A 15,882-nucleotide genomic window follows, 5' to 3' on the forward strand; every position below is an offset into this window, starting at 1 on the left:
ATGTGTTTTGATAAGGATTACCCAATCACATAGTGTTCTTTTCTCTTGCATTGTAAATAAACCACACAAAAAACATCCGAGTGAGACAGGAATAATAAATATGCATGCATGTGTGTACTTAACAACTGTCTGGATTACTATCCTACCCACCAGATTGTCCATGTCAGTTCTGGACAGCATGTATGTCCTCATGTTGGCGTTCTGGTGAAGGAGGGTGTACAGTAGAAGAGTGGCCTGGTCAGAGCGCTGCTGCTCACACAGCGCTGTGTACAGACTGTTGAAATTGATCTGGAAAGTGTGAGGATGCTCCACAGACAGCGACGACGTGTCTACATGGGTGGAAGTAAATATTAACAGGATTATTATTTTTACTTCATTACCCTCGGTCATGCACTCTCAAATAATGTATGTATAGCGGATAAAAATAAACATATATGTCACCTTGTGTGTTTCTGAAACAAGTGATAGCCTGGCGGTAGGGGTTGGGCCAGTCAGGCCCGTCCGTCAGATTGGCTAGGACCAGCAGTAACAGCAGGCTCTGATTGGACAAAGGTAAGGGGTTGTGTTCCTGGTCGATGCCGGCTTTGCTGCCAGCTCCACCCAACGTAAAGACGCTCCACAGCCCACCTGGAGACACACAGACACTCACAGATAAGAAAATATACACAAAACACATACAAAACACATGTTTCTTTCTAGTACTTTTTTCTATATCATTATATATGACTTGTATTTTAGTGGGCTCATTTATTTTTGCTAATTTTGGTCTTTTTTGCCAGTGTATGTCACATTCAGACTGGGCTATTTCTATTTTTATGTCATAAATGGTAAACTGTAAATGGACTGCACTTGTATAACACTCAAAGCGCTTTAACACTACAGACAGAGCACATTCACCCATTCACACACCATTATGCACTGGTGGCCGAGGCTACCCTACATGGTGTCACCTGCCACTGTCAGGAATTCATTCACACACTGATGAATGGGGGTCCAGTGTCTTGCCCAAGGGTACTTCGACATGGTCAGGGATCGAACCACCGAACTTCCAATCAGTGGTCACTCTACTATCCAATTGTCCAATTGTAGCTACTCAAAATTGCTGATAGTCAGGGGGCGGCAAGTGTACAGTAGAAGAGGGTTTAAAAAAAATAAAATTTTAAGCCTTAAAAATGATTAATAGCAATGATTCCTCTATTTAAACAAAAGCTCCCTTTTTAAAAGTCAGTGCGACTGTGTTTGGTACGACAACATCACAGCATAATTTTTAAATTGAACATAATTATGAATCCAAATCATATCCTAAACGTTAACTTCACTTGTGGAGTGCATAGAAATGTTTTAGTGAGCAGGCATATGGAGAAAAAAGATGCAGGGTGTCAGATTCATGGAAAAACAGACAGAAAACTGTTTTTTAAGGACTTAAAGTTCACTAGTCACTCGCGATTATTAAGCGATTTGATTAACTCAGTGGTTGCTCCAACAAAAACATTTCTAAATGCACAGTAGGGCACAGATTCTAGAGATTATTTTATAACATCCAGGTTGTGATTGTAAATTAGTTAAAATCAGCTTAATATCACAAAATAAATGTTGATAATCTCTTCTGTCATCGATAAATATGATCCGATTGTCAATTGGCGCAATCCTACAGTCAAAAGCAATAACAATGTTATACTGAGTTAAAATGTTGAAAAATATTGATTGTAGCTGTTTTATGTGCAGAAAAAATACTTCATGTCTATTCTAGAACAGCTCCCCTGGTGATCTCCAGGTTGGATTTCAGCACAGAAGGCTGGGCTCAGTACTGCAGCTTTCTGTTTCAGTACAACAGATGAGTGGATGGATTTGTTCAGAACCCAGTAATGAAGAGCAGTCAGGTTGTGTGTGTCAACCTTTTTATAGAAAAGAATTCCCACAACTTGCTTCAGCTTTTAACTGATTTACGCTTCATAGGAAAGTGAATGCAAAAGAGTATGTGCAGCCAGACTGATGTAATCAAGGGCCAAAAAGGGCACAATGGAGTCACGCTGGTTTGCGGCACCTGAAATTTGAAACAACAAAGACGGCGCCACAGAACAAAAAGAAACTGGAACTACTGGCCAACTGGTGTGGGGTTGGTTTTTTTCTTGATGGGGGATGTGAGGGAGCTAAATTTCCTACAGAGCCACAGAAGTGCTGGTGCTTTCAGGCGTCATGAGAAGCACGGGAAGCATGAACACCAAGGTACACAGATGACAGTCTCTGGCTCCTGCACGTCTAGCCACACAGAATGCACGAACCAAGCACCAGTGGGAGAGAGCGTGAGTGTGTTGCTGGTCCAAGCTACTGAATTTGAGGAGATGCCCAGTAGATTTGTTGCCATCTAGTGGCGAAGGATGGAAGAGCAGATCAATTAATCTGAATTTGCACCACACTCTCCTTGATGTTAGAGTAATGTCATTAAGTCATCCTGAGCCATCCAGCTATTACGCATTTACATCATCAGCTCACTTGGTTACCGAACCAAAACAGATTTAAGTCAAGAGAACATTGCTCTGAAACATTTTAGGGGCGAAATGCTTCATGTACACAGTCGTCCTGCTCCATTAAAAGATTAACTCAAGGAGAAAATGTGAGGTCACATCCCAGTGTTCTCTCCTGGTTCTGTTTGGAAAGGAAGGAGACAGAACAAAGGAACAACTTGTGACTGTTTAAAACTTTGACTGGTTTCAACCTCACAGGGTCTTCATCAATTACACATGACAAAATACCCGCTCGGCCTGGGGGTTTCTTCCCAACAACTTGTGACTGTTTAAAGTTCTTAGTAATGTCAATGGTTTACATGTTGGTTTGCCTCTAAATTCACTAACAGCTAGTAAAGAGCTACATCAACACTCAGTCTGACTTTGTGTATGCATGCAATTCCAGTCAGGAGGGGAATTAATTTGTTTATATTTACGGAAAAAGGACAAACACATCCGCAATAAAAAGAAATACCCAGGAGGGAAATTACATAATTTGTCTCTTTCCACGCACGATACTCTTCTGTCCTTCTACAGCTCAGAAGCAGAAGTGTGAGTGAAAACAAGATCTTGAAAGAGAGGGCCAAGTTGTGACGGAGCCCTGTTCATCTCATCACTGGCACCACAGTGACTAGCCCAACAGTGTCAGAGAGCCCGGTCTGGCAGCCACATTTCCTGCACTCTCACACACACATTCACAGAGCTCTATTTTACCTTAGTGGGTGCTGTTTGTTATCCGTCTGGCTCGGTTCCCTCTGCCTGTCTGCCTGCCCACCACATAAACCCAATAATGCTACACTGCTTAGGCCTGCTCCGGCCCTGGCCAGTCGCCCAGTGGAAAAAGAGGAGGAGGAGGACATGAAGAGGAGGAAAGGGAAGGGGAAAGTGAGGAAAAGAGAAGGTCACACACGGACACAGAGGCTGGCACACTGAAATCAGAATCTGGGCTTCAGGACTGAGGGGCAGTGAAGGCATCCTAGTGTGAGACACGCAACACAATTGCACCCACAAAGTCTGACTTTACTTGAGCCTGTTTTCACAACATCTCAGAGAACTCTTCACAACCTATAAATCTCTACTGGTCTCATTATGATATTTATACACTGTAAATGCCTATTAAAATCCAGGCTTAAAAACAGCACATAATACAAGTTTTTGCAGCAAAAAATGAGAGGAAGAGACAGAAAATAAGCCTTGGTTTTAGGACAGAAGCCTGTGTGTAGGCTTACATAATGACCACCACCATCAGACACGACTGCTGGCAAAAAGTCAACTTCTAAATTCAAACCAACATATCATCACACAATCAAATATCTAGTCAAGTCTTTCCAAATATTCAGAGGGAGGCTGAAAACCATCCCTCTAAATCCACATCTTCCCCCTGACATCTACTTCACCTGGCAGTGACCCCTGTAACAAATACAGATTCATATCATGGGTATCATAACACACACACTAACATACACACGCACACGCACACGCGCACGCGCACGCGCACGCGCACGCGCACACACACACACACACACACACACACACACACACACACACACACACACACACACACACACACACACACACACACACACACACACACACACACACACACTCCAGTGAGGTACTTAATGATGCCGCTGTTATTACACTGTTGATTGGGGGAATATCATTACCTTACTGTCCTTATAAAGTGCTACAGTACTTCATTTTTCAGTCTGAATTAAGTTACTATTTGAGGGATGTTACATCAGTCAGAACACATTTACATTAACAAAAGGCATCCCTCGTCTAGCCTTTACCAGTCATATTACCATGATAGATAAAGGCTAAATGTATTTAGTCCTATTTCAATATGATGTAGAGAAAAATAGATGAAGCCAGATGATTGTTAGAAATAAGAAACAGAGTAAACTATGCCTCGCCCAAGGCCAAGCCCTTACTTGAAATGTTAACAAAAGTTAAAATGATTCATGTATCAGCCTCGTGATTCAGATCCAGCCCAAAAAATAAATGGTACATGAATGCTGAACCCCTCCAAAAACTTTGATAATAAAAATCAGGCAAAACGTTTTTTTCAGTAATACTGCTGACAAACAAAAATGAAACCGAAAACATAACCTCCTTGGTACACGTAATAACTTAAATTTCTAAAGCTAATCCGAGCCTACCTAGGATTTAAAAAAAAAAAAACAAGACTATGTGGTAGGGCCTGGACATGGGATTATAAGACGGATACTGATTTCTGTGAAACAAGTTACAAGTCTGCATTTTCAGTTTACTTGTGTACAGAAGGGAGCTGAGGTGGGAAATATTTGCTTGTATAGTTGCAGCTGAGAACAAAGTCTTCAGTGCAGACGGCAATGAGAACGCCTGGTGAATAGGGACAGACAGAATGTGCTACTTACTTATTTACTTGCATAACAGTGAATGAAATATGACATCAGGGCTTCAGGCCAATGCCTTGGCCAAGTACGCAGATACACACACACACCCACGCACACACCCACACACAAGTACGCCAAACTCATGATTATCCAAAAATGCACATGGGGAAACATGGTGTACAGACGATAAACAAACACATTATTTAGATAGTCTCACACAAATGAAAATATGTGTTCAAAGCTCTTTCATCCGAGCCCAATCCAAAACCCTTCTAACAAAAACATACACAACATATGAAAACATTCCACAGAGTTACAATGATTTTGTAGCAAATTATCTAAATAATAACAAAAAGCTAGGGCTAAAAATGAATCTTCTTTCCCAGTGTGACCTGCACATTTTATGTTAAGTGTGCTATCATAATGACGACCTAACCCACATACATGTAAATAACCATCTGTCATCTAACCGTTATAAGTAGATAAGTCTCCCATAGACTATAAGCAATGTGAAGAGTGGGGTTGGATTTCAGTAGAGTCGAGTCAAGTCAAGTTGAATAGAGTAAAATAGTAAAATAGGAGTGGAACATAGAGTGGATTAGAGTAAAGTAGAATATAATAAAATAGTGGAGGGGACTGTAGACTGTCTCCCTCAAGAATCGCCACCTTATCACGGTGGAGGTGTTTGTGTGCTCCAGTGATCCTGGGAGCTGTGTTGTCGGGAGCAATAGCTCCTGGTAGGGTCTCCCAAGGCAGTGGTCTCAGAGGAGGGGCCAGACTAAGAGCAATTCAAAAGACCCCTATGAATCAGATTCAACAACAACGGTGTACCTCGCCCGGCACGGGTAACCCGGGGCCCCCTCCACGAGCCAGACCTGGGAGGGGAGCACGCAGGCGAGCGTCTGGTGGCCGGGCTTTTGTCCATGGGGCCCAGCCGGGCTCAGCCCGAAAAAGCCACATGGATCCGCCGACCTGTGGGCCCACCCCCCGCAGAGTAGGGCATAGGGGTTGGGTGCAGTGTGAGCCGGGCAGCAGGCAAAGGCGGGTACCTGGGCGTGCTGACCCCCAGCTTCAGCGGCTAGCTCTGGGGGCGTGGAACGTCACCCTCGCTGGCAGGGAAGGAGCCCGGGCTCGTGCGGGAGGTGGAGCGTTACCAGCTAGAAAGAGTTGGGCTCACCTCCACGCATAGCGTGGGCTCTGGAACCAAACTCCTGGAGAGAGGCTCCTTTTCCGGAGTTGCCCAGGGTGGGGGGAATGGCCTGCCCGATCTGAACCTGAGTGGTGTTTTGTTATTGGACTTCTGTGCTAGTCACAGTTTTTCCATAACAAACACCATGTTCGAACATAGAGTTGCTCATAAGTGTACCTGGTACCAGAGCACTCTAGGCCAAAGATCGATGATTATTATCATATCATCAGATCTGCGGTCGCATGTTCTGGACACTCGGGTGAAGAGAGGAGCAGAGCTGTCAACTGATCACCACCTGGTGGTGAGTTGGATCAGGTGGCGGGGGAGGCCGCTGGACAGACCTGGCAAACCCAAACATGTAGTGAGGGTGAACTGGGAACGTCTAGCGGAGGCCCCTGTCTGCAGGGTCTTAAACTCACACCTCCGGAAGAATTCCTCCATCATCCCGGTGAGGCTGGGGACATGGAGTCCAAATGGGCCATGTTCAAAGCCTCAATTGTTGATGCGGCTGGTAGGAGCTGTGGTCTGAAGGTCGGTGCCGTCAAGCTGAAGGAGGCCTTTCGGTCTTGGTTGGCTGAGGGGTCTCCGGAAGCAGGTACCGTTCGGCCAGAAGGGCTGCAGCTGCAGCAGTAACTGAAGCAAAAGCTCGGGTATGGGAGGAATTCGGGGAGGCCATGGAGGAGGACTTTCGGTCAGCCTCAAAGAGGTTCTGGAAAACTGTTGGACCAGCTCTTTACCCTTGTGAGACTTCTGGAGGGGTCATGGGAGTTTTCTCATCCAGTCTACATGTGTTTTGTGGACTTGGAGAAGGCCTACGACCGTGTCCCTTGGGGAGTCTTGTGGGGGGTACTGCGGGAATATGGGGTACCGGGCTCGGTCCCTATATAACCAAAGTGAGAGCTGTGTCCGCATACTCTGCACAACGTCAAACACGTTCCTGGTGGGTGTTGGTCTCCGCAAGGGTTGCCCCTTGTCTCAGATTCTGTTCGTGGTCTTCATGGACAGGATCGCCGGGGGAGGTAGGGATCCAGTTTGGTAACCTAAGAATTGCATCTCTGCTTTTTGCAGATGACGTAGTTCTTTTGGCTTCATCAGACCGGGACCTCCAGCACTCACTGGGACGGTTTGCAGCCGAGTGCGAAGCGGTTGGGATGAGAGTCAGCACCTCCAAGTCTGAGGCCATGATTCTCTGCCGGAAAGCGGTGGACTGCCCCCACTGGGTGGGGAGAGAGGTACTGCCTCAAGTGAAGGAGTTCAAGTATCTCGAGGTCTTGTTCACGAGTGAGGGTAGAACAGAGCGTGAGATGGACAGGCGGTTTGGTGCAGCGTCAGCAGTGATGCAGGCTTTGTACCGGACCGTTGTGGTGAATAAGGGGCTGAGCTGGAAGGCAAAGCTCTCAATTTACAGGTGCTTCCAACCCTCACCTATGGTCATGAGCTTTGGGTAGTGACCGAAAGAACAAGATCGCAGATACAAGCAGCTGAAATGAACTTCCTCCGTAGAGAGAGGGTGAAGAGCTCAGACATCTGGAGGGAGCTCGGAGTAGAGCCGCTGCTCCTTCACGTTGAAAGGACCCAGAACATGGTGGAGGAACTATATCTCTTGCCTGGCCTGGGAACGCCTCGGGGTCCCCCAGGAGGAGCTGGACATTGTGGCTGGGGAGAGGGACGTCTGGAATGCCCTGCTTAGCCTGCTGCCCCCACGACCCGGCCCTGGATAAGCGGGGGAAAATGGATGGATGGATGGATGGATGGACTGTAGACTGTAGAAGAGTACAGTAAAAGTAGTGAGGAGGGAATGTAGAGTAGAGTAAAACACAGTGGAGTAGAGTCACGTCACGTCACGTCACGTAGAGTAGAGGAACATAGTAGACTAATGAAGTAGAATCGTAGAGTAGAGTAGAGTAGAGTAGAGTAGAGTAGAGTAGAGGAACATTTAAGTAGAATCAAGTAAAGTTCAGTAGAGGAGAATAATGGAGAGTACAGTAGAGTGTAGTGTAGCAGAAAGGAACATAGACTAGTTAAATAGAATTAAGTCAAGTTGAAAAGAGTAGAGTACAGTAGAATAGTGTGAAGATTAATGTAGAGTGGAGTAGAGACAAGTAAGAATAGAGCAGAGTAACGGAGAGGAGCAGAATGTAGAGTGGAGTGGAGTAGAGTAGAGTAGAGTAGAGTAGAGTAGAGTAGAGTAGACTAAGGTATAGATCATAAGGAATAGAGTAGAGTAGAGTAGAGTAGAGTAGAGACGAGTAAAAATAGAGTAGAGTAGAGTACCGGAGAGGAGCTGAATGTGGAGTAGAGTAGAGGAACATAGTATCAAGTACAATAAAGTAAACTAGAGTAGAATTATGGAGCGGAACACAGAGTGGAGCAGTAAGAATTTCATAAAGACAAGTCAAGTTGATAGAGGAGTGTAGATAGGAATCAAATAGAATGGAGTAAAATTGTGGAGAGGAGAGTAGAAAAGAGTAAGAGTAGTCTAGCCAGGGAGAGGAGAGGAGAAGAGAAGAGAAGAGAAGAGAAGAGAAGAGAAGAGAAGAGAAGAGAAGAGAAGAGAAGAGAAGAGAAGAGAAGAGAAGAGAAGAGAAGAGAAGAGAAGAGAAGAGAAGAGGAGAGAAGAGAAGAGAAGAGAAGAGAAGAGAAGAGAGGAGAGGAGAGGAGAGGAGAGGAGAGGTTGTGAGTTGCCAGTCTGGGCGATAATCCCCCTGCAGACTCTCAGACTCAGAAAGCAGAGTGTGTAAAAGCAAGAGAGGAAGAGACATCCTATCCACCCACACATTAACATGGCGACGGAAATGAAGCACTGCTTTGCTTTGCCAATGACCAGAGCTCGTTTCTGGGGAAAAATCTAGACGTCTATGAATGTGAGTGGGTAGGCAAGAATTATGTTACACAGTACTAACATGAGGAACCTGATTTATTTAATAAGCAAGGGGACGTACAGACAGTCATCCAGAAAACTGCATGTAGATTTAAAGACCCTATAGAGTAAGTTTGAAAGGTTTAGGTCCTTAACTCCAAAGTTCACATTTAATACAGGTAGTTTAATGTGTGTAATGCATTTTTTTATAACTACAGTTCCAGGCAGCCTTCAGTTTCCACTCATTTCTGTGTGGCATCAAAATAAATGAATAAAACTCAGGACTCCTTTTTCGTCAAAATGACATTGTACAGCAATAATAATGTGACTGTCAGAAAGATAATACACGACATAATGTACATTAAAGATGGATGGCACAACTCAAGCATGCTTCAAGGATCAAACATTTATTTTCAGTAATGGATACCTAATGATTTGTAGTAAACAGGTTAAAAAATGCTGGTATGCTCCTTCAAAGAGGCCCTCTATTGAATTTGTGTTGAACAGCAATATGCAACAGATAAGCAGAATAACAGAATAACAAGAGACAGATTTAAAGAAAAGTTGACAAAATAATTACTTTTAGTCCTTAATATGGGTTGGATCCTACATTTCCCGTAATACAACCAATAGCTTTCTGCATATGATGTCATACGTCAGTGCACTTTCCAGATGGAGGGCAGGAAACTGGAGGCAACTACCAACAATGCACAAATGCATGTTATTTGTGCTGTTTACGACAGTTCCAAGTGATTAAATCAAGAAAAAAATGTGCTACTTTTGAGTCACTAAAATGGTAGTATATAGCAGGGGGAAATTGAAATAAAAACCCAGAGAAGCTGCAGCAGACATGGATCAAACGATAATAATGTTGAGGTTATTTAAAGTGTTACATTAAACAACTTGACTTGGCATGCAATTACAATGTACTCTGGTATAGATTGACCCAATAGGTTGAAACTAGTAGCTGAATTTAGCATCTATTTGCATCTATGTGCATATTTTCAATAGGAAAAAAAGAGTAAAGTAAATCGAAAAAATAGGTAATTTGTAATGTTGATTGCATCCACATCGGGCGAATTGGTCAAGTTGTGTGAAAAGTCCAGTTCTTTATTTGGTATGAATCATTTTTATGGTGATACCTGCAGGTTTATCCAACACTTTTATGTAGTTACATTCTTCATATTTCTAATTTGTGCAACATATGGCTTTATCACTGCCTTCCCTGTGTATCTGTTTCATGTGTCATGATAGTCCCATGAACCTTCATTGCCTGGTAAAAGCCCAGTTTGTTACACAGGCTTTCTGCAGAGATAAATGTAATAATATCATAGGGGTGATTTTCTACAGGCATGAAAAAGCTCCTCCGGAGCCACAGAGGACATTCTACAACTATTTTCACAGGTGTTAAAATACTAATCATGCCCCATCAACTGACCTTAATATGTAAAATTGGTGTAGTTCCCTTGTAACTAGCTGAATATTTGCTCATGCTGAAAGAAATTCAACTGGTACTATCAAAAAACACCCATGCATACGGCCATTTTCAACATTCAAATTAAAATGAGTGCTCTGACAATCCCTGATGACTGTGTGCATGTACGAGACAGAGAGACGGAGAAAGAAAACAAGTGTTGTTTCTGAGCTCTGAGTATAAGAGCGCTTGTGTCTTTGTTGGTCTGTGCGTGTGTGTATAAGGGAGGCGGCTGCAGACAGACAGGCTCTAGGGGATTACAGAACAGGACAGGGCACCATAACTCATCGGGCCGATCACTGGCCACAGACAGACAGGCTGGGTTGAATGCTGATGGCTCACTGATAGGAATCTGCCACCAACAACCGACAAAGAGCATTTATCTGCGGGGGAAACCCGGCCCTATTCTCACACTCAAACAAACATGCATTCAACACACACACTCAGAGCACATTACCAGTCAGATACACAAATACTCTGTTCATATTTGACTCATCACTTTCATCCACGCTGTCATGACTGTCAGCATGGCTCGCACTTTCATTTCTCAGATTAATCATGTTTTTCACTCCTTGGCTCCGAGAAATAAAGGAAAAAAACTGGCACTCTCTTCTTTTTTCTGTCTGGCTCTTATTTTTGTACTGTGACCATCGTTCGTATCATTTCTAAAGAGATTTCTACTCTGCAGTTTCATTTTGATGTGGGGGATGTAGCAACATCATCGCAACAAAGTACAAAATGGTAAAAAATGGTCAAATAATGAATTAGACGGAACACCCATTAAGGCGTCCGCAATATATCTAAGGGGGGAGGAAAAAGTGTATATTTCTCTTACTCAATATCAGGTTGACATTATTACTATTTTATGTCATTATTCAAATGAAACTTAAAAGAAAAGAAAAAAAGAAATTCACACCTGATTCAACAGCTCATCATGTCCACACCAAAGTCATAATATGTGACTTGGGGTCATTCAAAGACATTAGGCTTGCTGCTCTAGTCAGTGTTAATGGTAATACACGGTGTTTAAGCATATATTATATATAATATAATAATTACACACAGATTACATTGATTGTCCAACACCACCATAATTGTTTGCTTTTAAAGAAATATAGAGATAAAAACCATTTAATTCATTTTCCCATAAAAAAAAATCTAATTTGTAGAATACTAAGCATGTTATTGATACTTAGTCAGATGATGGATGCTACAATTAGTAAATGAAAGCCAATGCTTCGTACAGCAGCATAGGTGCAGCACAAAGAAGGTGGGTTTTGACGGAGACTTAAGGTCGAGGGTTCGGGTTCGTGCGAATTTGGCAATATTTCAAATTTAGTTTTATTTCGTTTTGTTCAAAGTAAGAGGATGATCTGATGATCTAAGTAAGCGCTCTACTTATATAGAGCATCATCAAGAAATATCTTTTTTTATAAAATGTCTGGTGGGATCGGTAACTCGGGAACTTGGCAACACCTGCATCCAAAATGATGATTACAGTCATGAAATGCAATAAAAAAAAACAATGCCTTCTCCAGGATACAGTTTTGCAAACTTAAGTTTAGTTAAGCATTTACAATATTCCATATAAACTATTATACCGTTTTAAATTAAACACAAAAAAAATAAAGCCAAAAATAAAAACTGAGAATCTTTCCACTTGTCACGCTATGATCTTGGTTGTACTTGAAACTGCTTTTTTCTTTTGCTCCTTTGTTTCTTTGTGTTTTGTTTGTGTGTAGACGTGTGTGTACTCGTACTTGCCACCCCTGACGCCAGGCCGTAGAGCAGGCCTCCCTCGGCTTTTGGCTCAAAGATGTGGGTTGCTGGAGGTGGACATTTCTCCTGCCTGATGAAGTTATAGAGTAGGGTCTTCACCAGTCGACTGGTTAAAGACAAACTGGGGAACAGAGAGATAAATGGAGAGAGAGGTTTAAAAAGACAGCTGGAAACCAGAAAACCTTAGGGCACGCTTTATTCAGGAGAGGTATAATATGTAACACCGTCACCATTTCAGGAATGATGCGAGTTACTATAGAACATTGAAAAATAGGGTGCAAATCTTTACAAATCTTTCAAAATAAAAGCCCTGGAGTTATCCATTCCTTTGGCCTTAAAAGCTGTTCTTCCCCTTCTATCTGACTGTACACAATTCTGCTCATTTGCCAACTCTGCCTCATTATCTGCCACTAATTCGAGTGGTTGACAATCCAGTCACCGCCTCCATGGTGTAATAAAAAGCAGACACAGGACGTGTTCTTGCACGTACATGCAGGTGCGTGTGTACAGCCGGACAGACCGTTCCCCATGCTGTCCATATCAGGTATCTATTTGAGACTCATCACATTAGGTCTCTCCCAGTGAGTGACATGCATGTAATTGCTGGTGTAAGATATCCAGTATCACTGTTTTTCACAGAGTTGCTTTACCAACGGACCCAACAGCAAAAACATTTTGGCTCCGTGTTGCCGACATCAGCAAGCCTTTCTTGAGCTCAGTGGCCATCAATCCAAAGTGCTCTCGTTTGGGTCTGAAGCTGTGAGAGCACTAAAACAAATTACTTCCATCCTCTGACCACCCATCTGAACTCCACTATTAGTTGAAAATATGGTCAGTGTTGCAGAATTTATATGCTTTTATTAACATTCAAGACAGCATCGAACTAAGGAAAATTGGGTTTAAACCATTTCAAAGTGCAGGTCGACACCCAAGGCTATCTTTTCTAGTCTTGCTGCAAGCTTAAGAGCTGCTAGGATTATATTTTTCACTTGTACAGTGACATATACAGCAGACAGAGATTCCTCGACGGTCTCTCTGTGATACTGGATTACAAAATGGCCTCATGTTTGGTATGGTCATAGCAAAAAGGATTGTCTTGGTTGTGCAGGATATAGCTTCCCCTTCTTGCTTTAAAAATGGCTAAATGGCATTGGTTCTTGTTTACACCTTAAGGTATTTTGGTATGCCCACCCCAAGTTTCTTAAGATCTAGGGACCCTTTATTGAACTTATTAAAATGGAGAGATGTCAACCTGGGAAGTTATTGCATCCGATTATATTGCGCCATACTGTAATGTATTGCATTGTGCTTTGATCCGCCAGGATTTCAGTTTTCTGGTCTACGACTTGGGCCTTCTTCCACTTCGACCACACTCAGTCTCGGTTCCAAAGACTATTTCTGACTCTCAGTTCACTTGCTGATGTTTCAGTCATGGTATGGATTGACTCTTTTCAACGTAAAGTATATACAGTATATAACTACAGATCAACATGTCTCTTGCTTTGATTTGGCTTTCATAAGCACTTAACATCTTATCCTAGCCTCATTTTTTATTTTTAAGTTTTAAGTTTTAAGTATGGTTATTATCATTGAGAATAGACTCTCTGGTTCAGTTACGATCTGAATACCAGACTATAATGTCACAATGGAGACAAATGTCTTGGTTGACTAGATTTCTTTTGTTTTTTCGCCCCCTTAAGTATCAGCTGAATGACACACGAAGACATTGTTTGGAACATGATGAGACTGTCTGGAAGCACAGAGAGTATCAGAGTCTGGATGGATGAACAGTAGGCTGGATCAGACAGTGCCACATTGGATTGGAGGAGATCCAAAATGATCTGGGCCTGCGTTCAAAAAAGTCGTTGACAGATTGTGGACGACCCAGTTACAGAGGCACATGAGAGTAACTCACAGAGCAGAGGAAAATTTAGGAAATGATTCCATCTTTATGTGTGTGTTTTACATTTAGTTTTTCTATCTGTATGAAAAATTTGCAAAGTTTGGAGGTTGAGGTTAAGGTTTGCATGAATATATTTGTTTAGATAAGAGTCAAGTTTAGCCATGCAATATGATAATAGTAACTGTTTGGTGCATAAAGATAATGACTTCAGTGGAGTACAAATTTGTGTGTGTTTTCTCACCATCGTCCCTTCATGATGTGCTGGTAGATTAATCCATCTCGGAGGATGTCTTTGTGGAAGAGCTGATAGGAGAAGAATACCAGCAGCGTGGTCACCGCTTCAAACAGGATGCTATAGGTGATGTCACTGCAGGAAAAGATGGACGCATTTAGAGAAAATGTGAATAAATTATATTCTCTGTCATAACTTCAAAGGAAGAAATGTATGTATAACGAGATGCTGCTTGTGATATGTTCACTCTAAAAGCAAACACATGAAATCCCTGATATCTACACAAGCATTTCAAATAATATTTGTTCTATTATCTGTAACAAATGTTTTACATTTTCGGTTATTTGCAGCTGTTAAATATTAAATCGCACTCGCATATTGTTTACAATATTGACATCACATTATAAAAGAAGTATAAAGATAATATGAAGTGGAAAGTGGACCTACTAAAGAGTAGCACCGTTACGTTTAGCAAACATGAGTCAATGAAAGGACTGTCCTTTCATTGACTCATGTTTGCTAAACGGTTTCCTGCTTCCTGACACCTAAGCATTTACACACCGATTATTTTTCTTTGGTCTATAAAATATCAGAAAGAAGTGAAAAAAAAAGGCCATTGTTAATTCCACAAAGCCCAAGCTGAGTACTTTAAACGTGTTTGTTTTATCTGAACCCAGAGGTCTGAGCCCAGAAGCCAAAGGCATTCAGTTTACTTTCATAGAGCAGAAAAGAAGAAAAAGAAAATAATCACATTTTAGAAGCTAGAGCCAGAGAGTTTGACATTTCACACACAACATTTTAATATAACAGTTAAAAAATATCAAGTGTTGTTGATTCTTTTCTTTTTTTTTTTGTTTACTGACCAAACAATTAATTATTGTTTCAGCTCCACACCTGTCAGTGAAACAGCTAAACAAAGATATGTGTTTTTGCTATACATTTTTATTGTCACCAATTAATTAGCTACCGGTGTCAAGGTTTAATTAGGTTATTTTTGGGGGGTTATTTGATATCTCACAAAGTAGATTTTGGTAGAAAAATAAAACAACATCATACAGAAGCAAATTCTTGACCTAATTATGCTAAAATCATATGGCTTAGTTTAAATGTTAGGCTGTTACTAACCACACACTGTAAATAAAGAGAAATGCTATGTGACAGTATGCAAGTGTCAAAATGCATCAACAATTGATGTTTCTTGTGAAATTAATCCACAAAAGGTGCAGAAGTCTGTTGGGGATTTGGGTGAACTCAGATCCACATGCAAACTACAAACCAGGAGCACGTACGGAGGAAATGGGCCGACAGCCATAAAGTGACGAAGGGAAGAAAAACAGGTAGAAGTCTCGAAGCTTGGAACAATGAATATGGTTGGAATGCTGAATGCATTTACACAGGAGCCGGGGTTTGATGTCCGGAGACAACAGAAGAGAGGGAGAGCTAGAGAAAGTAGCGCGACTGACAAAGAGAGGAGGATCAAGAATGACACAATACAGACAAGGGAAAAGAGGAAAAGTCGAAGATGCTGCGTCAAGGAAATAGCAAGCGATTGTCAGTCACGTC

At 42.2% G+C, this 15,882-nt stretch overlaps 1 protein-coding gene across 1 annotated transcript in view; it reads right to left on the bottom strand.

Moving 5' to 3' along the window:
• The window catches only part of dym (dymeclin), a 67,086-nt gene that overhangs the window by 41,144 nt on the left and 10,060 nt on the right, over window positions 1–15,882 (bottom strand). Inside the window, exons 7-10 of the mRNA XM_059358248.1 lie at window positions 14,329–14,454; window positions 12,166–12,305; window positions 442–627; window positions 151–329 (exon numbers count right to left, since the gene is read on the bottom strand). Of these exons, the coding sequence (XP_059214231.1) occupies window positions 151–329; window positions 442–627; window positions 12,166–12,305; window positions 14,329–14,454 (631 nt within the window). The remainder of the gene's footprint in view (window positions 1–150; window positions 330–441; window positions 628–12,165; window positions 12,306–14,328; window positions 14,455–15,882) is intronic.

This window comes from Centropristis striata, chromosome 19 (genome assembly GCF_030273125.1).
Source record: "Centropristis striata isolate RG_2023a ecotype Rhode Island chromosome 19, C.striata_1.0, whole genome shotgun sequence".
Classification (NCBI taxonomy): Eukaryota; Metazoa; Chordata; class Actinopteri; order Perciformes; family Serranidae; genus Centropristis; species Centropristis striata.